This window comes from Crinia signifera, chromosome 5 (assembly GCF_055691185.1).
Source record: "Crinia signifera chromosome 5, ASM5569118v1, whole genome shotgun sequence".
Lineage (NCBI taxonomy): Eukaryota > Metazoa > Chordata > Amphibia > Anura > Myobatrachidae > Crinia > Crinia signifera.
The window spans coordinates 316,883,293-316,909,939 of record NC_139221.1 but is presented as its reverse complement, the minus strand read 5'-3'; the positions used below and the strand labels follow the sequence as shown (position 1 = coordinate 316,909,939).

The window sequence follows — 26,647 nt, the reverse complement described above, 5'->3', positions numbered from 1 at the left end:
ATATTTATTCCTAGTAGAGGCTTCGTCCTTTTACTTGGTTTTATTTGCTGTATATTTTCTAAGCTCTTCAGAGTTGTATATTCATTAGATGTTTCCCATTCTATGTCTCCACAGGGTCTGTCACAGAACTCTTCCTTCAGGTGAATGGTAGTGACGTTGTCGTTAATGAGGACGCCGTTGTGGCCAGCACAGAGTTCCGGATCGCCAAAGCTGCGTTCTCCCCTGATCGGGCGCTGTCCTGGTGCCTTACCCGTGAGTAGACGTCTGGCTGCAGAGGCTGTTATTATATACGGGACAGGAGGGGCTAGAGGTACTGGGGCAGATGTATGAAGCCTTAACAAGAGATAAATGCAAGGGTGATAAGGAGAGATAAACGCCCAGCCAATCAGCTCCTTACTGACTTTTTTCAAACACAGCCTGTAACATGGTAGTTAGGAGCTGATTGGCTGGACGTTTATCTCTCCTTATCACCCTTGCATTTATCTCTTGTTAAGGCTTAATACATCTGCCCCTAGTTACTTCCTGTGTTCAGCCTAGTGATCCATATGCCTCAGTAGAGTTGTTTTGCGCATGCAGAAGGCCATCCAAATGTTGACATGACAGTTGTCGACGCTCATATGGTCAAATTTTTTTTTTGGGGGGGGGGGGGGGGTCACTAACATTTCCATAATTTACTATCCACGTGGGCATCTATTGGAAATAGGGACATGTGTCTAGTGAAGCGTGCCATCTTCCCTGGAACGTGGATGGCAGAGTGAGCCCGCATAGGTAGCACAACGGTACTGATGGTGGCTACATAACATGAAATATACACCCTGTCAACCTTAACCACTGTTGACCTTTTGCAAATGTTGACATAATCTATTACACTACACCCCGTGGTTTTGTATTCAGCAGAAATGAATGGTTCTCTGTGTCTGCTTCTGTCCTCAGGGTGCGCTGAGGAAGAGTCCTGGTGCCGCCTGGCTGATTTACATGACAGCGAGGAAGACTTCTTCTCGTGTATCATGTACCCCGACACCTGGAATTGTGACGCTGCGTCTACCCGCGCCCCAGCTAACTGTGACATCACTCTCCCCAACAAGCCGCAGTTCCTGTATCGCAGGAGAGGTGTGTGCCAGTCACTAGGTAACCAGTGTCTGATATAATATGGCAGATGCCACATACTGTACGTGACCCAGTCATCTCTCTGCAGAGACCCTTGGGACCAAGGTGAAACATTTCTACACCCTCCTTCCGTACCGAAGGCTCACAGAGGTATCCGTGAGAAACAGGATCACAGTGACTGGGACAAGTGTTTCCAAGGGGTAAGATCAGGGTTGCCTACTTTTTGGCTGCCCTGTCCGGGAGGGCCATGAAGTGATTGGAAAAAGGGGGGGGGATAGGGGCAGAAATATGAGGGAAACACATTGTTTGGGGGCGTGACCAGTGCAATCGGGGCCACGCCACCTGCCATGCAATGCCAATGTAACTGGGAGGCGGACCCGATTTTCAAGGGAACAAAAAAAGCGCATTAATGGTTTATATTTTATATTCAGATTTTTTCAGTGTGAACTCCATTGTGATGCTGATCCGTGCTGTACAGGGTTTGGATATATGCGGAGTCCTGGGGTGCAAGGTAGGTAAAGAGTCCTTGAATATACCTGTCACCATAGCGGCAGCCATGTTGTTATCTGATATATACAGTATGTTCTAAAGCACCAATTTAAGAGGACATTGACCCAAAAAAAGTGTCGACATTGACCCAAAAGAAAAGTAAAAAACATGTCAACTTTTCAGTGTTGACCCTTTTCTTGTGTCAAGCTTTTTAACAGTGCATAATGGTTTATGCTGATTCCCGGGCGCCGCAAGTTGCCCAATGTCAATGTTGTGTATATGTCCAGCAAATATACACATACACCACATGGTTGGCGCTGCAGCCGACACTATGCCTATGTCATCACGTTGGTTAGGACCAGCTCTGAATCTGGATTTGGAACAATCAGGGACATTTCTGGACCATCCGGATTAATCCTTGATGATTGGTAACTTGGGCCTTGTAGACCCTCTCCGGTCGGTTCACGGAACTCTAGGATTCCTTGTAACCCCAGTTGTGAATCACTGCTGTGTACAATCCTTCAGTTCCCTATCTCTAATTCACACCTAGATATCACAACAATGAATTTCACCGCAGCTGAACATAAACTTTGTATATGTAATAAAGCAATAAAGAAAAGTTGACTGCAATAAGACTCTTTTCTTGCTCTCCTGCCCGATGGTTCTAGCTCCCGGTTGTCTTCATACGAGATCAAAACTTGTAAAAAGTATTTCATTAAGCCGTAGACTGTGTAGCGTTAGGGAGCAGGTGTGTTATACAGTACAATGCAGAACGTCCTCGCAGCCGCAGGGCGTCATATCTGTGATTAATAGCGAATGCATGGGACAATGTGCAGCCGCTTCACCCGGTAATAGACAGACCTGTAACCAAAGGATATCTGCACTTAGCAACAAAGTTCTGAGCTGTGATGAAGCATTGCATTCATGTAGGGGGGGGGGGGGGAATAAATGCCAGCTAATTGCTCAATGCCAGCAGGTACTAGGATCAATGCCAGTAGGTAATAGGATCAGTGCCAGCTCATCGCTCAGTGCCAGGCAAGTATTAGGAGCAGTGCAAGCTCAGTGCCAGACTAATAATAGGATCAGTGCCTGGCAGATAATAGGATCAGTGCCAGCTCATTGTTCAGTGCCAGGCAGGTAATAGGATCAGTGCCATCTAATTGGGTAATAAGATCAGTGCCAGGCAGGTAATCGAATCAGTGTCAGGCAGGTAATAAGATCAGTGCCAGGCAAGTAATAGGATCAGTGCCATCTCATTGCCAGGCAAGTAATAAGATCAGTGCCAGCTCATTGCCAGGCAAGTAATAAGATCAGTGCCAGCTCATTGCCAGGCAGGTAATAGGATCAGTGCCATCTCATTGCTCAGTGCCAGGCAAGTAATAAGATCAGTGCCAGCTCATTGCCAGGCAGGTAATAGGATCAGTGCCATCTCATTGCCAGGCAAGTAATAAGATCAGTGCCAGCTCATTGCCAGGCAGGTAATAGGATCAGTGCCATCTCATTGCTCAGTGCCAGGCAAGTAATAAGATCAGTGCCAGCTCATTGCCAGGCAGGTAATAGGATCAGTGGCAGGCAAGTATCTGGAACAGTGCCAGCTCAGTGCCAGGCAGGTAATAAGATCAGTGCCAACTCATTGCCAGGCAGGTAATAAGATCAGTGCGAGCAGGCAATAGGATCAGTGCCAGGCAAATAATTGGATCAGTCCCAGGCAGGTAATAGGATCAGTGCCAGCTCATTGCTCAGTGCCAGTCAGGTAATAGGATCAGTGCCAGATTATTGCTCACTGCCAGGCAGATCATAGGATCTTGGGATGTATGAAGCAGGGGATAGATATGTGAGAAGCCGGGGTCATTCTGAATTGTATAAACCACTTGGTAGACCACATCTTGCATGTGGGGTGGCAGTGTATACATATACAGTATATGAGACCAGGGAGGACTGTGTGACGGCTGCTTTAGTAATAAAAGTAAAGGAAGAGGTACGTGATATAATTCCACACTGATTGCGTCACAATAAACTATTTTGTGACTGTGAAATGACAGCGACAAGCAGCACAGTGATCACAGGTGTCATCTTCCAGAGAGGATGTGTCTGATGGTGGCCGGTTTGGGAATACAGTCATGTGCGGAAGACGCAGGGGACGCTTGGCGTGTAATGAACTGCAGTGTACCGGACGAGGGGATGGAAGCCGCGCCGTTTGGCTGGTACCAGAAACCAGGTGACTGTAGAACATGTTGTGTCTGCTATTATGTGTGTTATGATAGAATGGGCTTTTTCTGCGCTACAGCTACACTTCATTTTTTTTCTAAATAGGGTATTAACTCTTTGAGTGCCAATGTTGCAGTGAGAGATCCTTAAAATATCCGCTAAAAATGCCGGCCCCGCCCACAGCGACTGTTCTTTTAGTATAAATAAATACAAATACGGCCAAGTCAATTCAATGAAGCTTAGTTAAATATTGCACCCGAAAAAGGACAGTCGCTTGTGAGCGGCGCTGGCATTTTTATTAACGGATATTTTGAGGACCTCTGACAGCAACATGGCACTCACAGGGTTAATATGAGGTAACAGGGAGGGGGAGGTGTTGGAGGAGTTCCCTGTTTTATTTACATCATTGTATACACAGATTTAAAAGAAAGGATCTGACCCATCAACACCTCTCTCTTTTTTCCCCCCTGCAGGTGATGAAAAGTCTGTTCCCCCGGGCCTGTGTCCGCCTGTTAGTGTCGCTCACAGTACAGAGCGAGAAGGTAAAACATTAGGCTATTATGTTGGATTATACAAGTCGTCCTATGTTTATTTATAACTGAACTAGTTAAAAACCCATCAAAGTGCCATTATTATCGGGGTGGGGAGTGTAACACTGAACCCATATAATAATCACTACCATCATACTCCATCATACTTCATTATCTGCAAACCCCAGATACAGAAATAGCCTGTCTCAGGGTCAGATGCACTAAGCTTCAAAAGTGATAAAATGGAGAGTGATAAACAACCAACCAATCAGCTCCTGCCTGACATTTTTCAAACACAGTCTGTAACATGGCAGGTAGGAGCTGATTGGCTGGCTGTTTATCACTCTACATTTTATCACTTTTGAAGCTTAGTGCATGTGGCCCACAGTCTTGCATCCACGTGGCATGTACAGCACAGTATTATCTATGTGAGGGTGACAGAGGGCCTTATTCTACTTCACTCTTTCTGACAAAATCCTTCTTAGATGGACAAAACCATGTGCACTGCAGGGGGGGGGGGGGCAGATGTAAAATGTGCAGAGAGAATTCGATTTGGGTGAGTTATTTTGTTTCTGTGCAGGGTAAATACTGGCTGCTTTATGTTTACATGCAATATAGATCTCACTTTGAAGTAAAACCCCACCCAAATCTAATTCTCTCTGCACATGTTACATCTGCCCCACCTGCAGTGCACATGGTTTAGTCCATCTAAGAAGGATTTTGTCAGAAAGAGTGAACTAGAATAACCCCCAGAGTGATGCGTGTGACAGATGTCTGGAGGTTGAAATTTGTGTTCCTAATAAGGTATATTTTCCACATTCTGTTCTGTTACCGCTGCGCTAGCAGTTATAACACTGACTGATATCGCCAGAATTACTCAGCTGTAACATAGTTTGCCCGAATAGTCCTACACAGCCACTGTTGGTACTTAGCATACAGGGGAGTAAATTATACTACATCCATGATGTGTTTATGGAACCGTAAAGTATAAAAAAATATATATATTTTTTCTTTTTAAAGAAGCGCATGTGAATGAGAGGGTGAGGAAGGTCAAAGCACCTAAATTAAATTGAACTAAGGCCCTTATTCTGGTTGACTTGCTTGGGCGCAAATTCACTTCCTTGCGAGTCAACCAGAACCCACCCTGTGAATGGTGGTACTCCCGTCCCCCTTCGCACGTTAATTCGCCTGGCATCCGAATGTTTTACATAAACATCCATTTGCATGCCCGTGGGAACCTCCCCCATCTTTCGATGGTCGCAGATCATCAAATGATGGTGAAGGCGCACACATATGTAAGGATGGTCCAAAACACTCGTGCATATGTGTGTAGAATTCCAGGGAATAGGCCGGGCAGCTGACGTCCGGTTATGGCAGCTGTCCGCCCCCTGCACGTGTGTAACGAATGCATTAGCATGTATATGCCCAGCGTTTTCGTGGGCCCAGGCCGGCGCACCATGCCTATCTTCACCCCCACTCAAAATGCACCGAGCGTGCACTTGCCAAACAGATTTTGCACCGAGTTCGCATGCTCCCAGCGTACGCACATGTGTAGAAATGCTGTTGCGCATACGCAAAACATCGGTCCCAGTGCGAATTCGCGCCCGACCGAGTCAACCTGAATATGGGCCTAAGTTGACTCCAGATATTTTAAAATACACTGGGCCGATTTTGCCCGATTCCGCCTAATGGGGGCGAATCGGGTCAGTGTTATGTTCCCTCTGGTCCAAGTCGGTGGTCGGACCTGCTGGCCGTCCGACCACCCGACCTCGGACCTCCCTCGCGGGGGCGGGCTGGTCGGGTAGCAGGGTCGCATGCCATTAATCACAACAAATTGTGATGGATCGCATGTGTCCCTGCCGCCCGGGAAGGTCCCGAGACATCGCAGCAGTGTACGGCCTCCTTCTGGGCTCATTTATCATCAAGAAGAGAGAAGTTTTTGTTCACTGGAAACAGGTTAGAAATCCTATATCCAGTTCACAGAAGAACCTGGCGCTTCAATATGGTTGTATATAATAAAATAGTTAATATTTGAATATAAGTTCAAATACCCGCTGCTGCATACATCACCTGTGGGTATGCCGTTACCCACAATAAATCACACACAAGAAAAAAGCCACAATGGTGAGTATTGCGCTGCTGGGTATATTATCTCAATTTGTACTCTGAATATCACTGTTTGGATAAAGTAACAATTTATATTCTAAAAATGTAGCATAAAATCACAATGAGATACATTTCCAAGACACAAAATAAACAATCATAAAAATAAAAAATAGTAATGATAAACAATAATAATTAAATGAATATAATTCTAGTTTTTCATTTATATCTTATATTCATTTAATTATTATTGTTTATCTTTACTATTTTTTAATTTTATGATTGTTTATTTTGTGTCTTGGAAATGTATCTCATTGTGATTTTATGCTACATTTTTAGAATATAAATCATTTATCAACAAGAGATAAAAGTCTTTGTAAATTATAAAACTTGTTGGGGGAAATTTACTACGCGAAATATGCCTAAAATAGGGATTCAGTATGAAATCCCGGCGGTCGGGATCCCGGCGTTCAAAATCCTGACGCCGGAATCCCGACCGCCGAAATCCCGACCAGGGGGGGACGTGGATCGCCCCCACTTGCGGGCACGCTACGCTCGCCACGCAGCCGGCCCGGTGCCTCGCTACGCTCGGCACGCTAATTTATTCTCCCTCCAGGGGTGTCGTGCACACCCACGGAAGGAGAAAGTGTCAGGATTTCGGCCGTCGGGATTCTGAACGCCGGGATCCCGACCGCCGGGATTTAAACTGCATCCCCAAAATAGGTGTATTTGTATAAGTAAATACACCGATTTTAGGCAAATTCATATTTTCGGCATTTACTAACTCAAAAATATGTCAATTCTAATTTGTATTCATGGCACATTTGTATTCGTATTTACGAATACTAATGTATACGCCATCGAAAGAATATAACTAGGAATCACCATTCATTCAAATCCCAAAAAAAGCAGGGGGACAAAACAAGTAGGGGTCCCCCGTGTTTTGAGAACCAGCACAGGCCCAACCAGCAGGGTAATGCCACAGCTGGGGGGGAGATTTTTTATACAAGTCTCCCCCTCCGGCCAAAGCATTAACCCTCTGACCAGTCAGCCTGGGCAGGGATCCTGGGGGAGTGGGGACCCCTCAATGAAGGGTTCCCCCCTCCAGAATTCACCTGACCAGGCTGAAGCCTGGGGCTGTCCCCGGTGCCCGTGGGTGGTGGGCACCGGGCTGATGGTGTTGTAAAAAACAGATTCAAGTATTGTGTATTGCTGTTAAACTATGAGTCCCAGCAAGCCTGGAGCAAACGGCCCGGTGAGTGTGAAACTCATTCGCTCCCGCAGTTTACTTATGCGTATATTCTCGCATGTGCAAACCCCAAACATCGGGGACGGGGCCGAACTCGGACCCTAACGAACGGTCTGATTCAGACCCTATGTACATTGGAGGTTACGGTGCACTGTTCCGAGACGTGACAATGTTGTTGTGGACAGATTGGTGGAATGTGATTGGTCAAAGCTAATTGGAGTATCCAATATTACATGCGGTAAATGTGTTTCCTACCAGTTTCTGAGGGTATAACTGTGTTACATGGGATGCGGTCATTTGGTCTACAACATGATGGTCGACACCATTAGGTCAACATGGGTCAAGGTCGACATGGTTCTAGGTCGAAAGGTCATTAGTTCGACATGTCGTTAGTTCAACAGGTCATAAGTTTGACAATGTTTAGGTTGACAGTCAAAAGGTCGACATGGGGTTTTTCACAGTTTTTTGAGCCGACAGGCGGTATTTCATGCCCTACCATCCACTAGGGCGTGGTGGGAGAATAAAATAGTGTGCCGAGCGCAGCGAGGGGATGCAGTGCACTTCAAACTGTGTCCATGTCAACTGTGTTGACATTCAGGTCACAAATCAGTGGAAAACCCCATGTCGACCTTTTGACTGTCGACCTAGACATTGTCTAAATAATGACCTGTCGAACTAATGACCTTTCGAAATAATGACCTTTCGACCTAGAACCATGTCGACCTAGACCCACGTCGACCTTTTTCCATGTCGACCTAATGGTGTCGACCATCATGCTGTAGACCAAATGATGCCAACCCGTGTTAAATATGCATATAATATACAGTGTATATATATATATGTATAGATAGAGATAGATAGATAGATAGATAGATAGATAAGTAGATAGATAGAGAGAGAGAGATTGATTGATTCAGGGCCAGATGTACTAAGCTTGAAAGGTGATAGAATAGAGAGTGATAAACCACCAGCCAATCAGCTGCTAACTACCATGGGATTGAAAAATGACAGGTAGGCGCTGGTTGTGTATCACACTGTATTTTATCACTTTTTGAAACTTAGTACATCTGTCCCTGAGAGTGAGATTGGGAGAGAGAGAGAGAGGGATAGTTCACAGCTGTTTCTGCCGCAGAGTGGTCCAAGTCTATAAATACAACGCGCCCGGCTATAATTTGCCGGTCGCGCGGCGGATGAGAGGGGACAATTACTGACCGCCGTAGTTTATACCGTGCTCGTATCTGTAATTACAGGGACTGAATGATAGGGTTGTAAGATATTTTAAAACAAGTAGCCATGCAGCCTGCAGCCCACCGCCTGCTAGTTCACCTGTGATGTTTGGAGATCACCGCGTGCTGACACAGCTGGGAGATTCCTGTGTCACCGGCAGTGGTACTAGATGTTTGTGGTAAACTCAGGGATTATACGTTATGACACTATAGTCTCTCATACAACAAGTTATTCTCCTCTTTGTATCGTACTGACAAATGCACCTTAGTCTGTAGGGCAGTGATAGGCAACATGTGGCCCTAGGGCCAATCGTGATTTTATTGTCAGATGTGTTTACATCACGTTAGAATCGGGGCACACTTGTCCACTTCGGCAAGCCCCTCTCTTGGAGGTCCATGGGAGAGGGAGATCCAGGTGGGGGGAGATTAGCGCCATTGCCGCTTTGGTTTCCATGATTCTCTGCTTTGTGTCGTTGGAGGTGGGGCCACAATAATACGTTTCGGAATTATTCATGATATCATGCTCCTTGTTCCTCCCACTTCAGCTAAGAAGAGGTGGCGGTAAGGAGGGCCATCTGTGTGGTTGCCATGTATTGAGATATTGCAAGAGGCCATCGATGGTAGTCAGCTATGCAATAGATGACCATTGATGTTTCACTGACCAATGCGCATCCCTTTTCTTTGACTGACTGGCCAGTGGGCCAATCAGTTCCTGAGGGCGGGGTTCATATGTGTCAGGGGTGAAGCTATGTTTTATGTCCTAAAACCTTGGGTGGGGGGAAATGGGTTATGGAATACTTTAATGCTGCACCATCGATGGAAGGACACCATCTGATTGTTACCCTTCAAAGGCAAAATCGTCGCTGGTCATCCCTAGGTGGCAGTAGGTGGGTTAAAGGAGTATTTCCCACTATTCTAGGAGTTGGGAGAATCTCCCCAAATTCAGGGGTCTTCGGGGGCAGTTTTCAGGATGAGCGTATATGTATGACTTGGGGGTCTAAGAGTATCAGGCCCAAGCATGGGGCCCGATTCAGTCCTGATCGCAGGGCTGCAACTTTTTGCAGCCCTGCAAACAGTTTGTTGCCTCCATACCAGAGTGAATCCCTCCCTCCCCCCCTGTGCACAGCTGCAAATAGAATCATAGCTGTGCAAAGAGGGGGGCGACCAATCACAATCATCCACCATTTAATTAATCCCCCTCCAACCCTCCCCCCCCCCCATGTGCAATGCCACATAAGCCACGACTTACTCGGCCCGGCTATGGCAGTGAGGGATCGGGCCACGCCTGCATTTTTCAGCAGTGCTCTCATAAAATGCTGGGATACCACCAAAAAATGTCTGCCACCTGTCAATCATCTTGCGAACAGCCAGTGATGGCTAGCCAGGGGGACCTCGCGCATGTGCACAGCGTACTGTGCACCGTACGGACTCCAGATCTTCGGCAGCCCTGCAACAGGGTCTGAATCGAGTACCGTGATCACAATAACCAGGTTTGCAACAATCCTGACCAGGGTTTCTATACCCCGCAGTGATTATGCTGACAAGACGAGGGTCTGTTGGATGCTGCAAATCTGATGTGAGAGTGTAGCAAGTCTCTAAATACAGTCATTTCCCTTCTTAAATATAATTGATAGATTCCTTACAGGAATATAGTCCTAGTGTACCAGTAAGCAGTTACATTCTGCTAGTAAACACTGATTATATTTAGGTGTCATTAAATGTGGTAATTATAGCGGAGACTGGGGGACAGCATGTTGTTCTCACACAGTCGTTTTATTAAGTCAACGTTTTCTGGTTACAAACCACAGCGGGTCTGGGCCCATCTGCTGACAATTGGTTTGTGAACAGGGAACTACTGTGCTGTAATATTGCTGGATGAATAAAATATGTTTAGAAGATACAGAGATGCATCATCTCATAAATGATATCGGTTATACAATGCGTGGCGTCCACCTTTGGTCTAATCATTGATAACCGGTTCCTGCATCACTTTGGTCCGATGCTGATTTCTATTAGAACTTTTTCATATTAATGTTGCCACCAAGTGTCACCTCCTGGAACGGTGCAATGGGCAGTAAGACATGCATGTTGGAACTTTATTATTATTATTACTATTATTATTATATTGTTTGTCTTTATAGTGATTTGACTACTTTATATAAAATGCTTTGTAAATTTAACAAAACTTTATTCGTTCTCTGTTACGTGACAGTGTCTGTGGATGACTGGGTGATACTGGACAGCGCCTCTGTGATCATTGATCCGTCTCTCTCCAAGTATGACACAGTGCGCATCAGCGGGAACTCACCCGACACACTCAGCAAGGATCGGAGCTATTGTCTGTCAGGTAAAGTCTCTGTGCTTTGGGAGTTCTAATATGGGAGTTCTACTGAACTAGATGGGATGTTGCCCATAGCAACCAATCAGAATTTATCTATTATCTTCTATAAGGTGCCAAATTATTAAGAAGTAGAATCTGATTGGTTGCTGTTTCCTGATACGTTGTCCATGTCGACTTTCGAGACAAAAAAAAGTGAAAAACCCATGTTGACATTTTGACCGTCGATGTAGACACTGTCGACCTAATGCTCGCGTCGACCTTCCAACCATGTTGACCTTAACCATTTCGACCTATTTCAGGTGTTGACCTTCAGTGGTCGACCAAATGCATGTCGATCTTTTGTGTGTTGACCCAATGACCATATACCCGTTGCTCCCCTACCATTGTGTGGCTGTGATCACTAGGCCCTGCTCTTGTATTCCCTGTATGTCAGATTTACCAGATTCAAAGATCTTAAGGCGGCCATACACACACAGATTTATCTGCAGATCTGTCTGGTTGGAACAAAAACATGTTTATGGATGAGAGCAAATGACAGTTGACCATTTGCTTGGAAATGCTGGAAAACTGACAAACTGTCACTCATCCATAACCATGTTTTTGTTCCAACCAGCCAGATCTGAAGATAAATCTTACTAGTGTATGGGCACCTTTACATTGATTATGCTGCCTGCTACAGTCTAGATTTATTGAGTGCCGAGCTGCTGATGAGCCTGGGGACTCTGAGACCCGTGACTAGTGTCTACCATGCTTGCCTTCCTCCCCGGAATGGCTGGCAGGATCCCAAAAATTTAGTCCGTCCCCTCCCTCCAGGAAGGTGGGCAAGTTCCACACAATCTACACAATCCCCCTTCGGCAGGGGGTCCGCAGGGACCTGATGATGCGAATCGCATCAACGTGGCTGCGCCCCCCACTGTGAAATGCCTGCAATACTGCCATTTTACAGTGGGGGGCTTGGCCACTATGATACAATCAGAAATAGCCACACCCTACCTCCAGCCCCGCCCCTTTTTCGTCACGGCCGCCGGAGCATCCCCTGCTTCTGGTTGTTGCCTAGCCTAAAAGTAGGAAACCCTGGTGGTGGCTATTGTGCTGTGAGTCTGTATTAATAGTTAAACCGCCCCCTCCTAAACAAAAAGTGAAGATCCGCCCCTGCTTATTGGTTTCATATTGCACTTCTGGGCCCCTACAGAGGCCTGCACCCATGTAACTGATATATTGTGCAGCAGCTCTGTGAAAGACATACAGTGTTTAAGACCCGCTTTCAGTGACATCTGCAATGTTCATTTCTCCGCAGAATGTGCCAGAGTCCAGTCGTGCGTCACCACTGCGATAAGTGTCCAGGATACAGCGATAAAATGTATGTTCTACCCAGAAACACAGATCTGCGATTACAACCTGCAAGGTCACCGCTGTCACCTCCTGGTGAAGGAACCTGCCACGTACATCTACAGGAAGAGAGGTACAGCATCCAGCATACTGCGCTCACTTGGTGCATTATATAACACCTGACCGATTTTAAATATTGCAAACTCAATTGAAGAGTGTCTGGTAATTTATCACCGGCCAATCAGCTCCTGACTGTTAAGTTACGGGCTGGGTTTAACCAGGCACTTTATCACTTCTCCTTTATCACTGCTTCATACATCTAGTGAGAGATAAAGTGCCAACCAATCAGCTCCTAACTGTTATATTTCAAACACAGCCTGCAAAATGTAAAGCAGAAGCTCATTGGCTGGAACTTTATTTCCCATAGTTTTAGTCCTCTCCAAGCTTAACCCCTTCCCGACATTTGACGTACATTTACGTCATGGCCGGGAAGCACTTCCCGACACATGGCGTAAATGTACGTCATGGCTTTAAACTGTCACCGCGTCTATAGACGCGGTGACAGTTTCAACATGTCTGCTGTCCCTGACAGCAGACATGTCCGTGCATGCCCCGGGGGGGCTGCGATGCCGCCCCCCCGTCGGCGATCGCTGTGATTGGCTGTTCAGTGTGAACAGCCATTCACAGCGTTTTCCTGTGTCACCGGCGAATAACGTTCGCCGGTGACACGGGATCAGAGGTGATTGGTGCTGTAAAGTACAGCACCAATCACCGCGGGGTGTAAGGGTGACACTGGTGTCACCCCACCTCACCCCGCCCGCCCCCAAAGGCCGTGATTGGTCCGTCGGACCGACGGACCAATCACAGCCAAGGAGGGGGATTTAAACTAACGGTGACTGCACTGCAGACGCCATTCCGGTCTGGAAAGCGTGCAGTGCGGTCACCGTACCCCCCTGCCGCCATACTGACCAGAACCTTGCTGCCTGCAATACTTACTTGATCGCTGCTGATTGATTACTGGATCCTGTTCAATAATTGTGCCTGTGAAATTGTGCTGCTGCACTGTATTAGCTAGATAGATAGAGAGATAGAGAGATAGATAGAGAGATAGATAGAGAGATAGATAGAGAGATAGATAGAGAGAGATAGAGAGAGATAGAGAGAGATAGAGAGAGATAGAGAGAGAGATAGTGTCAGAGAGTGCTATATTTTGTGCTGCTGCAGTGTGATATAGTTATAGATAGAGAGAGAGAGATAGAGAGAGAGAGATAGAGAGAGAGGCCTACTGACAGAGTGCTATATTTTGTGCTGCTGCAGTGTGATAGTTATAGAGAGATAGAGAGAGAGAGATAGAGAGAGATAGTGACAGATTGTGCTATATATTTTTTATATAACTGACTGCTGCCCCCTCCTTTTGTGCTGATCAGTATAAATTAACTGATCAGTAACTTTTTGGGGGCGCAGGGTTTTTTTTATATATAGATATACCTGTGAGTGCTGCTGCTGCAGTGTCATAGAGTGTTAGATAGTGTTAGATAGTGAGAGATAGAGAGATAGAGAGAGATAGTGATAGAGAGTGCTAAATTTTGTGTCTGCTGTCCCCGCCTTTTGTGCTGATCACTATATCTGAGGTGATCAGCAACTTTTTTGGGGGTACAGAGGTTTTTTTTTTTTTTATATATACCTGTCAGTTGCACCAAAGGTTGTGCACCTGCTGCACCTCACTGGTAATCAGTGTCGCATCACTGATCACCTTTTTTTTTTGTGTGTGTGCTGTGGGGTATTTTTTTAATTTTTTTTTTTACACACACTGTGATTTTGTGGGTGTCCTGTGGCCGCTGTGCGCTGATCAGTGACGTACATCACTGATCATCTTTTTCGGCACAGGGTTGATCTATTTTTTTTTTTTTTTTGATCAAATTCCTGTTGCCTTTGAGCGCTGTTCAGTGACAGACGTTACTGACCAACATCTGTGCTCAATTTTTGGCGCAGGACCTTTTTTTTTTTTAACCCCTTCCTTTTTTTTTTTTTTAACCCCTTCATTTTTTTTTTTTTTTAACCCCTTCATTTTTTTTTTTTTTATTGGTATAAAGCATTTTTTTTTTTTTTCTGCACCACATACACACTACACACTACATACCCCCCGGATTGAAATAAAGTTTGTGCCCCCCCCTACACTATACACGTGTTGAAACATTTCACTACCGGTAACACAAAAATAAAAATGGCATCCCAAATGTCCTCCCAAATGTCCTCCCAAATGTCCTCCCAATCATCCAGGAGAATGTATTCAGTGGAGGAGGCATATGCCATGCTTGCTTCGGACTCTGACACAGGCAGTGATGCAAGCGGGGAATTTGAAGGATTTGCCTTAAGCTCCTCTTCCTCCTCTGCTGATGAGGGACCCCCTCAAAGACGCCCCCGTAGATCAGCTGAGATTCCCCCCCCAATAATTGATCTAGTATGGACCCCACCACCAGACAATTTTGAGCCCCAGGTTCCTGAGTTTTTGGGCATGCCAGGAATCCAATTTGATTCCACAGGTCTCAGAGAAATTGACTTTTTCAAATTATTTTTCTCTGATGATTTTATAAATTTAATGGTGGACCAAACTAATTTATATGCCCAGCAGTTTATTGCTCAAAACCCCACGTCATCATTTGCTAGGTGGACCCCTGTAGATGCAGTAGAGATGATGACGTTTTGGGGTCTGGTGTTTCATATGGGCATAGTAAAAAAGCCAGAAATTAGGCAATATTGGAGTACAGATGTTCTGTACAGTACTCCATTTTACCGTATGGCCATGCCCCGGACTCGATTTGAGACAATTCTTAAATTCATACATTACACCGATAATGCACAGTGCCCACCCAGAGATGATCCCACCTTTGACCGGCTATTCAAAGTCAGGCCGGTCATTGATCATTTCAGTGCCAAATTTGAAGAGGTGTACATCCCTGAAAAATTTATTTGTATCGACGAGTCCCTTATACATTTTAAAGGAAGGGTTAAATTCCGCCAGTACCTTCCCAATAAGAGGGCAAGGTATGGCATAAAAATGTATAAGCTGTGTGAAAGCACCTCAGGGTACACTCACAGGTTTAGGGTATATGAAGGGAAGGATTCAAGAATTGAACCGCCAGAATGCCCCCCCTCCCTCGTAGGTGTTAGTGGGAAAATTGTCTGGGATTTAGTGCACCCCTTCCTGGATAAAGGTTATCACCTCTATGTGGATAACTATTACACTAGCATCCCCCTGTTTAAGGCCCTTGGTTCAAGAGGTACAGCAGCTTGCGGTACTGTGCGCAAGAACCAAAGAGGCCTCCCAAAAACGCACATTGCCCAAGTAATGAGAAGGGGTGAAAGCAGGGGAATATGCAACGAAAATATGTTGTTGGTCAAATATAAGGACAAGAGGGATGTCCTTATACTGACAACAATTCACGGAGACAGTACCACCTCCGTCCCTGTACGAGGTGCTAGTACCCACACCTCCAAACCTAATTGTATCCTGGATTACAATAGGTACATGGGCGGAGTGGATCTTTCAGATCAGGTACTGAAGCCGTACAGTGCCCTGCGGAAAACAAAAATCTGGTACAAGAAGGTGGCCGTGTATATCATCCAGATGGCACTGTATAACGCTTACGTGCTATTCCGTTCTACCGGCCAGAGGGGGACATTTATGCACTTTCAAGAGGAAGTCATAAAGGGCCTAATATTTGGGAACCAGCAGGCAGAGGGCCCCAGTACTTCTAGTACTGGCCCCCGTATTGTACCAGGGCAGCATTTTCCTGATGAAATCCCCTCCACTGGAAAAAAGGGCAGGACACAAAAAAGGTGCAAAGTTTGCTATAAAAAGGGAATAAGAAAGCAAACTATTTTCCAGTGTGACACTTGCCCCGACAAACCCGGCCTATGTATAAAGGAGTGTTTTAAATTATACCACACATCTATGGAATATTAGGTTCATAATTTCACCGTGCTTCGGGGGTCTTGCTAATGCCACATAGCACCCACCATTCATTCCACCAGAATCTGAGCCGCAAAATCCAAAAATCACTCCTTCCCTTCTGAGTCCTGCCATGCACCCAACTGGTATTTTTTGGTCACATGTGAGGCATTGCCGTACTTGGGAGAAATTGGGGCACAGATTTTGGGGTGCTTTTTCTCCTTCATTCCTTGTGAAATTGAAAAATTTTGAGCCAGAACTGCATTTTTGTGTAAAAAAATGTAATTTTTCATGTTCACTGCCCACTTGTATCAAAATTGGTGAAACCCCTGGGGGTTTGAAATGTACACTATACCCCTAGATGAATTCCCTGAGGGGTGTAGTTTGCAAAATGGGGTCACTTGTGGGGGGGTTCCACTGTATTGGTGCTTTGGGGGTCTTGCTAATGCGACATAGCACCCACCATTATTCCACCAGAATTTGTGCTGCAAAATCCAAATATCACTCCTTCCCTTCTGAGTCCTGCCACTTTTTGGTCACACATGAGGCATTGCCGTACTCGGGAGAAATTGGGGCACAGATTTTGGGGTGCTTTGTCTCCTTCATTCCTTCTGAAAATGAAAAATTTTGAGCCAGAACTGCATTTTTGTGTAAAAAAATGTAATTTTTCATTTTCACTGCCCACTTGTATCAAAATTGGTGAAACCCCTGGGGGTTTGAAATGTACACTCTACCCCTAGATGAATTCCCTGAGGGGTGTACTTCGCAAAATGGGGTGACTTGTGGGGGGGTTCCACTGTATTGGTGCAACATAGCACCCACCATTCATTCCACCAGAATCTGAGCTGCAAAATCCAAAAAATCACTCCTTCCGTTCTGAGTCCTGCCATGCACCCAACTGGTATTTTTTGGTCACATGTCAGGCATTGCCGTACTCGGGAGAAATTGGGGCACAGATTTTGGGGTGCTTTTTCTCCTTCATACCTTCTGAAAATTAAAAATTTTGAGCCAGAACTGCATTTTTGTGTAAAAAAATGTAATTTTTCATGTTCACTGCCCACTTGTATCAAAATTGGTGAAACCCCTGGGGGTTTGAAATGTACACTATACCCCTAGATGAATTCCCTGAGGGGTGTAGTTTGCAAAATGGGGTGACTTGTGGGGGGGTTCCACTGTATTGGTGCTTGGGGGGTCTTGCTAATGCGACATAGCACCCACCAAAATTCCACCAGAATCTGAGCTGCAAAATCCAAAAATCACTCCTTCCCTTCTGAGTCCTGCCATGCACCCAACTGGTATTTTTTGGTCACATGTCAGGCATTGCCGTACTCGGGAGAAATTGGGGCACAGATTTTGGGGTGCTTTTTCTCCTTCATACCTTCTGAAAATGAAAAATTTTGAGCCAGAACTGCATTTTTGTGTAAAAAAATGTAATTTTTCATGTTCACTGCCCACTTGTATCAAAATTGGTGAAACCCCTGGGGGTTTGAAATGTACACTATACCCCTAGATGAATTCCCTGAGGGGTGTAGTTTGCAAAATGGGGTGACTTGAGGGGGGGTTCCACTGTATTGGTGCTTGGGGGGTCTTGCTAATGCCACATAGCACCCACCAAAATTCCACCAGAATCTGAGCTGCAAAATCCAAAAATCACTCCTTCCCTTCTGAGTCCTGCCATGCACCCAACTGGTATTTTTTGGTCACATGTCAGGCATTGCCGTACTCGGGAGAAATTGGGGCACAGATTTTGGGGTGCTTTTTCTCCTTCATACCTTCTGAAAATGAAAAATTTTGAGCCAGAACTGCATTTTTGTGTAAAAAAATGTAATTTTTCATGTTCACTGCCCACTTGTATCAAAATTGGTGAAACCCCTGGGGGTTTGAAATGTACACTATACCCCTAGATGAATTCCCTGAGGGGTGTAGTTTGCAAAATGGGGTGACTTGTGGGGGGGTTCCACTGTATTGGTGCTTGGGGGGTCTTGCTAATGCCACATAGCACCCACCAAAATTCCACCAGAATCTGAGCTGCAAAATCCAAAAATCACTCCTTCCCTTCTGAGTCCTGCCATGCACCCAACTGGTATTTTTTGGTCACATGTCAGGCATTGCCGTACTCGGGAGAAATTGGGGCACAGATTTTGGGGTGCTTTTTCTCCTTCATACCTTCTGAAAATGAAAAATTTTGAGCCAGAACTGCATTTTTGTGTAAAAAAATGTAATTTTTCATTTTCACTGCCCACTTGTATCAAAATTGGTGAAACCCCTGGGGGTTTGAAATGTACACTATACCCCTAGATGAATTCCCTGAGGGGTGTAGTTTGCAAAATGGGGTGACTTGAGGGGGGGTTCCACTGTATTGGTGCTTGGGGGGTCTTGCTAATGCGACATAGCACCCACCAAAATTCCACCAGAATCTGAGCTGCAAAATCCACAAAATCACTCCTTCCGTTCTGAGTCCTGCCATGCACCCAACTGGTATTTTATGGTCACATGTCAGGCATTGCCGTACTCGGGAGAAATTGGGGCACAGATTTTGGGGTGCTTTTTCTCCTTCATACCTTCTGAAAATTAAAAATTTTGAGGCAGAACTGCATTTTTGTGTAAAAAAATGTAATTTTTCATGTTCACTGCCCACTTGTATCAAAATTGGTGAAACCCCTGGGGGTTTGAAATGTACACTATACCCCTAGATGAATTCCCTGAGGGGTGTACTTTGCAAAATGGGGTGACTTGTGGGGGGGTTCCACTGTATTGATGCAACATAGCACCCACCATTCATTCCACCAAAATCTGAGCCGCAAAATCCAAAAATCACTCCTTCCCTTCTGAGTCCTGCCATGCACCCAACTGGTATTTTTTGGTCACATGTGAGGCATTGCCGTACTCGGGAGAAATTGGGGCACAGATTTTGGGGTGCTTTTTCTCCTTCATACCTTCTGAAAATTAAAAATTTTGAGCCTGAACTGCATTTTTGTGTAAAAAAATGTAATTTTTCATTTTCACTGCCCACTTGTATCAAAATTGGTGAAACCCCTGGGGGTTTGAAATGTACACTATACCCCTAGATGAATTCCCTGAGGGGTGTAGTTTGCAAAATGGGGTGACTTGTGGGGGGGTTCCACTGTATTGGTGCTTGGGGGGTCTTGCTAATGCGACATAGCACCCACCAAAATTCCACCAGAATCTGAGCTGCAAAATCCAAAAATCACTCCTTCCCTTCGGAGTCCTGCCATGCACCCAACTGGTATTTTTTGGTCACATGTGAGGCATTGCCGTACTCGGGAGAAATTGGGGCACATATTTTGGGGTGCTTTTTCTCCTTCATTCCTTGTGAAAATGAAAAATTTTGAGCCAGAACTGCATTTTTGTGTAAAAAATTTAATTTTTCATTTTCAATGCCCAGTTGTACCACAATTGGTGAAACCCCTGGGGGTTTGAAATGTACACTATACCCCTAGATGAATTCCCTGAGGGGTGTAGTTTGCAAAATGGGGTCACTTGTGGGGGGGTTCCTAAATTTTAGCATCTTATGGTGCCTAGAAACCTACATGGTGCCTAAAAAATAATCTCAGAAAAAGGAGTCTCCAAAATCAAGTAGGTGCTCCTTCTATTATGAAGCCTGTGGTTTGGTCAACGTGCACACTAGGGCCACATATAGGATATTTATGAAAACAAAAGAATTGGGGGAATCAATTTTTAGTCACATTTCTCTAGTAAAATGTACTGTGTTCCTTAGAAAAATGTATTAAAATTGCAAATCTGCAAAAAAAAAGAAATTTTGAAATTTCACCTACACTTTGTTTTAATTCCTGTGAAACACCTAAAGGGTTAACAAACTTCCAAAATGCTGTTTTGAATACTGTGAGGGGTGCAGTTTTTGAAATGGCATCATTTATGGGGGTGTCTCACATACAAGTCCCTCAAAGTCACATCAGAACTGAACTGGTCCCTAAAAAAATCAGTGTTTGAAATTTTCTTGAAAATTTGAGAATTTGCTATTCATATTGTAAGCCTCCTAGTGTCCAAAAAAATGAAAAGGAAGTTGAAATAATGATGGAAATATAAAGTAGACATATGGTCTATGTTAGTTATTAACTATTTTGAGTGGTATGATTATTTGTCTCACAAGCAGAAAATTTAACATTTTGCAAATCGCTAAATTTTCCATTTTTTCACGACATTTTGGTATTTTTCACAAAAAAACACAGACTGTATCGACCCAAATTTACCACTAATTTGAAGTACAATGTGTCACGAAAAAACAATCTCAAAATCACTGGGATAAGTAAAAGCAAAAAAAAGTTATCCCCACTTAAGTGAGACATGTCAGATTTGAAAAAAATGGCTCTGTCAGGAACGCCAAAACTAGCTCTGTCAGGAAGGGGTTAAATTAATACCCCGCTTGTCTTTATCTTAAACTCCATTTTTTAGCTCCTACACGACCTACAGCATCAGTGACCCTTTCTCGCGGAGCTGTTTTGGGGAAATCCCAATCTGTTCTGATTGGATCGGATGTTAAGAACGTGAATCAGTTCCTTGGCGTACCGTATGCAGCACCACCCACAGGCGAGAACCGCTTCCGGCCACCACAGCCATTTACCTTGGCAGGTGCATGGAATGCCACCTCCATCAGGTGAGACATAAGTCCCAGGTCAAATCGAGGCGTAATAATGATAAGACAACGCACAAGGGAATTTTGCTGTTGCTGCTCCTTGTGTGCTATATTGTGTCTTCATTTGGCGGACAGAACTTACCTTGTAAATGGGTGACGCTGGTTGGTCTATTGTCCGCATCAGCTACATGACTTCTCTGCTCCAATCACACTATAAAACTAGAGAAATAATTGTGTTTTTTTTTACCAATATTTTATTAAAATATAAAGTTTCCTGGGTTACGTTCCGTGGGTGTTCTGTGTTTCTGAGAGGTCGCTGAAGCGTTGGGTTCCCATACTCCCCTGAGTGGTTTTAGCACAATCTGAAAGTCAAGCTGGCAGCAAGACCACAGCATGTGTGTAAGTGAGGCTGCAATGGAAATAACAATGTGGTCCGTTCACAGTAATATTTAGTGCGACGCTGGGAGGTATTTGCAAATTTGTGCTATCAGAGCGACCAAAATAGCAACAGAATTTTCCGTTATGAGTGCGCATGACAAATGAGAGAGGCGTCTAAGTTCACTGACCGAGTCCTGGGGTTAAATTAGAATTACAGAGACAGACACAACCCTGTGGGCCACAACAGCTTCCTGTTCCCTACACCACACACAAATATATTCATTGTGTCGCTATATTCCCCACACAGATCCCACTGCCGCTTGCTCCCCCAAGCGGCTGCTGGGGCTGCCTTACAGTAGTTACGCCACTGACCCCACTGCCAACAGGCACCACAGACGCTGCCAAACATCCCCAGTCAGAGCTCATGGCATTTGGTATCATTCCCTAATTTGAATTCCGGTCAGCGTACAGCCCCACCTCTGGAGCCGCCGCAGTCCTCGTTCATTTTTAGTTACACTCAGAGCTATATCAGGAATTGGCGCAGGATGTATGATGATGTTTTGGCTATGGAATAGTCCTTGGGACCTTTCCATGTGCGCCATCTTTTTAAAACTTGGAAATCCACAGGAAATTGTGAACACAGCATGAAGATGGACGGACAGATGTATAAGACAATTACCCGGAATGAACAACTACTTTTATTGCGTTCAGTTAACCCTAATGATGACCACCCGATAAAACATCGTACAGCGCTATTCTCCCCCTTGTGCGCTATATGTATTTACAAAAATGATACATTAGAAATATATTGTCAGCGAGAAACCGAATGTATGGTAAAAAGCCCAAGATCAAAAACCGAAATGTGTTTGGTGCTTTCTCAGGTCCAGCTGCCTGCAGCCCGGGGACGGGAAGGCTCAGTACTCGTCTGTTAGTGAAGACTGCTTGTATCTGAACCTGTTCGCTCCTCAGCATTCAGTAAGTAGGTTTAGCTCAGAGGGAATGATGTCTGTTGGATGTATAAAAGCTTTTGGTTTATTACCTCTGGGTTATCCTTTGGCAGAGCAGGGCCCGTACAGAGGCAGAAACAGAGGCTGTGTATTTTGGCGGTTATCTGTCTGCAAACTCTACTACATTATATAACTACAGTATGTGTAATAAGGAACAAGGACTGCGATGCCAGGTTTGTGTGATGCTGTATTACTGCCTGGACACAGCATCGAAACTTGCATCAGGCCTATGGCAGGGGTAGATTGTCCACATACAAACACTGGCAGAAGCACTTTCTATGCCCAGGAAATGAAGGGTCTCCAGTCAGTGTGAGTGGGGCATTCCCAAACTGACAATCATTAAAGATTACATTGATTTGCCAGCCATTGTCACTAACGGTCATTTGTGTGGGCATTTGTGTGGGCTCCCCCCTTACTGGCGCCGAGATAGAATACCCGAGCACCCACCTCTGCCCATAAGTTGGAAGTGGCAGAACATTGGCATTGAGTGCATCTGTGCATACTGAGTAGGTGTGGATCCCATCTGAACAATTTGCTCTCTGACAGCTCACTGTGCTAACAGCTCACTCTGCTAAAAGCTCACTGTGCAAACAGCTCACTCTGCTAAAAGCTCACTGTGCAAACAGCTCACTCTGCTAAAAGCTCACTGTGCAAACAGCTCACTCTGCAAACAGCTCACTCTGCAAACAGCTCACTCTGCTAACAGCTCACTCTGCTAACAGCTCACTCTGCAAACAGCTCACTCTGCTAACAGCTCACTCTGCTAACAGCTCACTCTGCTAACAGCTCACTCTACTAACAGCTCACTCTGCAAACAGCTCACTCTACTAACAGCTCACTCTACTAACAGCTCACTCTGCAAACAGCTTACCCTACTAACAGCTCACTCTGCAAAAAAGCTCAATTTGCTAACAGCTCACTCTGCAAACAGCTCACTCTACTAACAGCTCACTCTACTAACAGCTCACTCTGCAAACAGCTTACCCTACTAACAGCTCACTCTGCAAAAAAGCTCAATTTGCTAACAGCTCACTCTGCAAACAGCTCACTCTACTAACAGCTCACTCTACTAACAGCTCACTCTGCAAACAGCTTACCCTACTAACAGCTCACTCTGCAAAAAAGCTCAATTTGCTAACAGCTCACTCTGCAAACAGTTCACTCTACTAACAGCTCACTCTACTAACAGCTCACTCTGCAAACAGCTTACCCTACTAACAGCTCACTCTGCAAAAAAGCTCAATTTGCTAACAGCTCACTCTGCAAACAGATCACTCTGCTAACAGCTCACTCTGCAAACAGCTCACTCTACTAACAGCTCACTCTACTAACAGCTCCCTCTGCTAACAGCTCACTTTGCTAACAGCGCACTCTGCAAAAAGCAAAAAGCTCACTCTGCAAAACAGCTCACTCTGCAAACAGCTCACTCTGCAAACAGCTCACTCTGCTTGATTGTCCACCCAGATATTTACTGTATTAAATAATGACCAAATTCAAGCACGTATTATTGCAATGTGGTTGTTTAGGTGATTGGTGATTGGCTGATGCTCATTTGGTTTAAATTTAGCTTCCAGTTGCCGAGACTTTGAGGCAACAACTAGAGTTAGATGAGCAAACGACTGAGCGCAGATATTACTTTTCTATGATTATTGCCAAATCGCACATCCAGGGTTATTCTGAGAAACCTCCGTGTACATGTTACAGACAGAGCGGCCCCTTAGAATGTTGGGCACTTCCTCTAATTTGGAACATTGGCATGATTCATGATTGCAGTGTAAGCTACATGCAAAAGCAGCCAGTATTTACCCTCACACAAAAAATATAAATGTATTTGGTCCCCATGCATAGCATCAAGGTTTATTCCAGACACAGACGGGCTGACTCCAGTCCCTTTGGAAAGGGGTGAACATGTGCAGGTCCTCTTTGTGAATGGCTTTGGTGACTATAGCCATCAAGCTGTTCGCAGGGAGCGCGGCGGGCCAAGGGCGTGCTGAGGCGGTGTCAGGTGTCGCCCATTGGGACGTGCAGCATTTCATGGGCGTCCCCAAGAAAATGTTAGGCCTTCCCACAGCGATGCGGGCAGGCCGATGTGTGCCAGGGGCGGGCGGCTGAACTCCTGGAGGGGCCCAGCTTGCCCCCCCCCCCCCCCGAATATTCCTTCAACCGGGCCATCTTCCCAGTGATATCTTTGGGAAGATGGCGCTGCACATTGAAAGCAGAGTCTTTGTTCTCTAGTGGCCAGTGAGTGTCATCTTTTCAAATACCTCTGGGAAGATGGCGCTGGCCTGGGAGGAGGGACGCGCTTCCTGATCAAGTAAGGTATATGCTATGAACATCATTGAATGGAATAATGGGCTTTAACTCTCTGCTCCTTCTGCACCTACAGAGAACGAGGGCAGCTGTCTTGCTGTACTTCCACAACAGTCCCAGTGACTACACTGAGAACGGGCAGACGTTTATCGATGGATCATACCTTGCGGCAGTAGGGGATATTATCGTTGTAACTGCCAGTTACAGAGTTGGCGTCTTTGGTTTCTTAAGAGCAGGTAAGTGAGCGTGTGGCTACATACACACATACGTGTCAGTACTCTGTGCTTGCCTGGTTCTGGTGCTGTGATGCTGTCGTTGCAATGTATGAATCTGCAGCAATCAATATGGGGAATCTGCTGAGGCTGGTGCTTTCCCTCTGCCATCTCCTTATTTCTCACACGTGGGGACAATTAGCAAAAGTTAATTTCGCAAATGTGTGCAACAGACACGATGCAAACAAACAAGTTTGCAGGCAGAAGGCCCTAGGAAAGAAAAGGTGGCATTAATTAGATGCTAAATATTTGTGTTTATTAAACTGTGCACGGACGCGGCACTTCGGCGCTGTGTCGAATCAGCGTATTGCGCAACTGTTTTTCTCCCGGATAATTGCAGTCAGATGTATGTGTATTCCTTATAAATCTGGTCCAACCCCCCCTCCCCCCTTTGCAGGTGATGCTGAGCCAATTGGCAACTACGGCCTACTCGATCAGACCGCAGCCCTGACATGGGTCCGGGAAAATATTGCTTATTTCGGAGGCGACCCCGAGCAGATAAGCATCACTGCCAACGGAGCAGGTGCCGACATTGCCAGCATTCACCTATTGCTGCCCCAGGCGAAACCCTTCAGACGAGCGGCACTCTTGGTAAGATGGGTCCCAACAATATTATCTGTTGTTAATCCTACGTAACAGCATCAAGAGCGTTCAGCGTCTGTTTACAGCATACAGTAGGTAGCCATTTTGTAATCTGAAACTACATTTACGAGAATCAATCCACTAAGATCTATCGATCAGATGTATGTGGGGTGTCACTGTTTACTTGTGAATTATTTAACAAAATGGCCGCCTCCGCTGTGTGGGAAAATCGGAGCTATAATATAACACAATTAGTTATCGAAGATTCAGCAAAGTGTCATTTACTGAACGAATGGTAAAGATTGTAGGGAACATTTATACCACCTGGGGCAAATAAATTGGTAGCGTTGCTCATAAAATCTGAATGGTTGCTATGGGCAACATCTTCTTGTAGCTTTTGCAGAAGTTTCACAAATACTGTATATCCACTAGTTTGTGCTGTTTCGGTACATAGGCTTTGAAATGAAAATTACACCCTGACCATCGGGCAAATTCGGCCCCAAAGTTCCAACCAATCAGATCCTAACTGTCTTTTATCAAGCACAGCATGTAACATGACAGACAGGAGCTGATTGGCTAGTACTTTATCTCTCTCTGAGGCTTAGTACATACACTCTTTAGATTGTAAGCTGCAGTGGTGCAGCAGCTGGCACGAATGACTATGTTCTCTGTAAATTGGTGGAGGAATTAATGATATAGAATATATTTTATTCATTGGCATCTTGCTGCCTCATACCGCCATACACTGTGCAATCTTACAAGAATTACTTTCACACCTGTACCCAGCAACTCCTTTCCTGTGGGTACAGGTCACAAGTAACCACATGGCGTTGTGGAGTTTGTATATTCTCCTCATGCTTGTGTGGTGTCCTCAGGTGCCTCATTTTTCCATCCACAATCCAATAACCCACATTGGATGCCACCCACAAAATGTAACCCTAGTGTGTGT

General features: G+C 45.2%; 1 protein-coding gene across 2 annotated transcripts in view; it reads left to right on the top strand.

Moving 5' to 3' along the window:
• Positions 1-26,647, top strand: part of TG (thyroglobulin) — a 178,598-nt gene that overhangs the window by 90,601 nt on the left and 61,350 nt on the right. For both annotated transcript variants that reach the window (XM_083144855.1, XM_083144854.1), the window contains exons 30-41: positions 115-252; positions 934-1,110; positions 1,196-1,307; positions 1,539-1,618; positions 3,677-3,814; positions 4,278-4,346; positions 11,125-11,259; positions 12,551-12,715; positions 20,969-21,170; positions 22,409-22,502; positions 24,921-25,080; positions 25,514-25,707. In XM_083144855.1, coding sequence (XP_083000981.1) covers positions 115-252; positions 934-1,110; positions 1,196-1,307; positions 1,539-1,618; positions 3,677-3,814; positions 4,278-4,346; positions 11,125-11,259; positions 12,551-12,715; positions 20,969-21,170; positions 22,409-22,502; positions 24,921-25,080; positions 25,514-25,707 — 1,664 coding nt within the window. The remainder of the gene's footprint in view (positions 1-114; positions 253-933; positions 1,111-1,195; positions 1,308-1,538; positions 1,619-3,676; positions 3,815-4,277; positions 4,347-11,124; positions 11,260-12,550; positions 12,716-20,968; positions 21,171-22,408; positions 22,503-24,920; positions 25,081-25,513; positions 25,708-26,647) is intronic.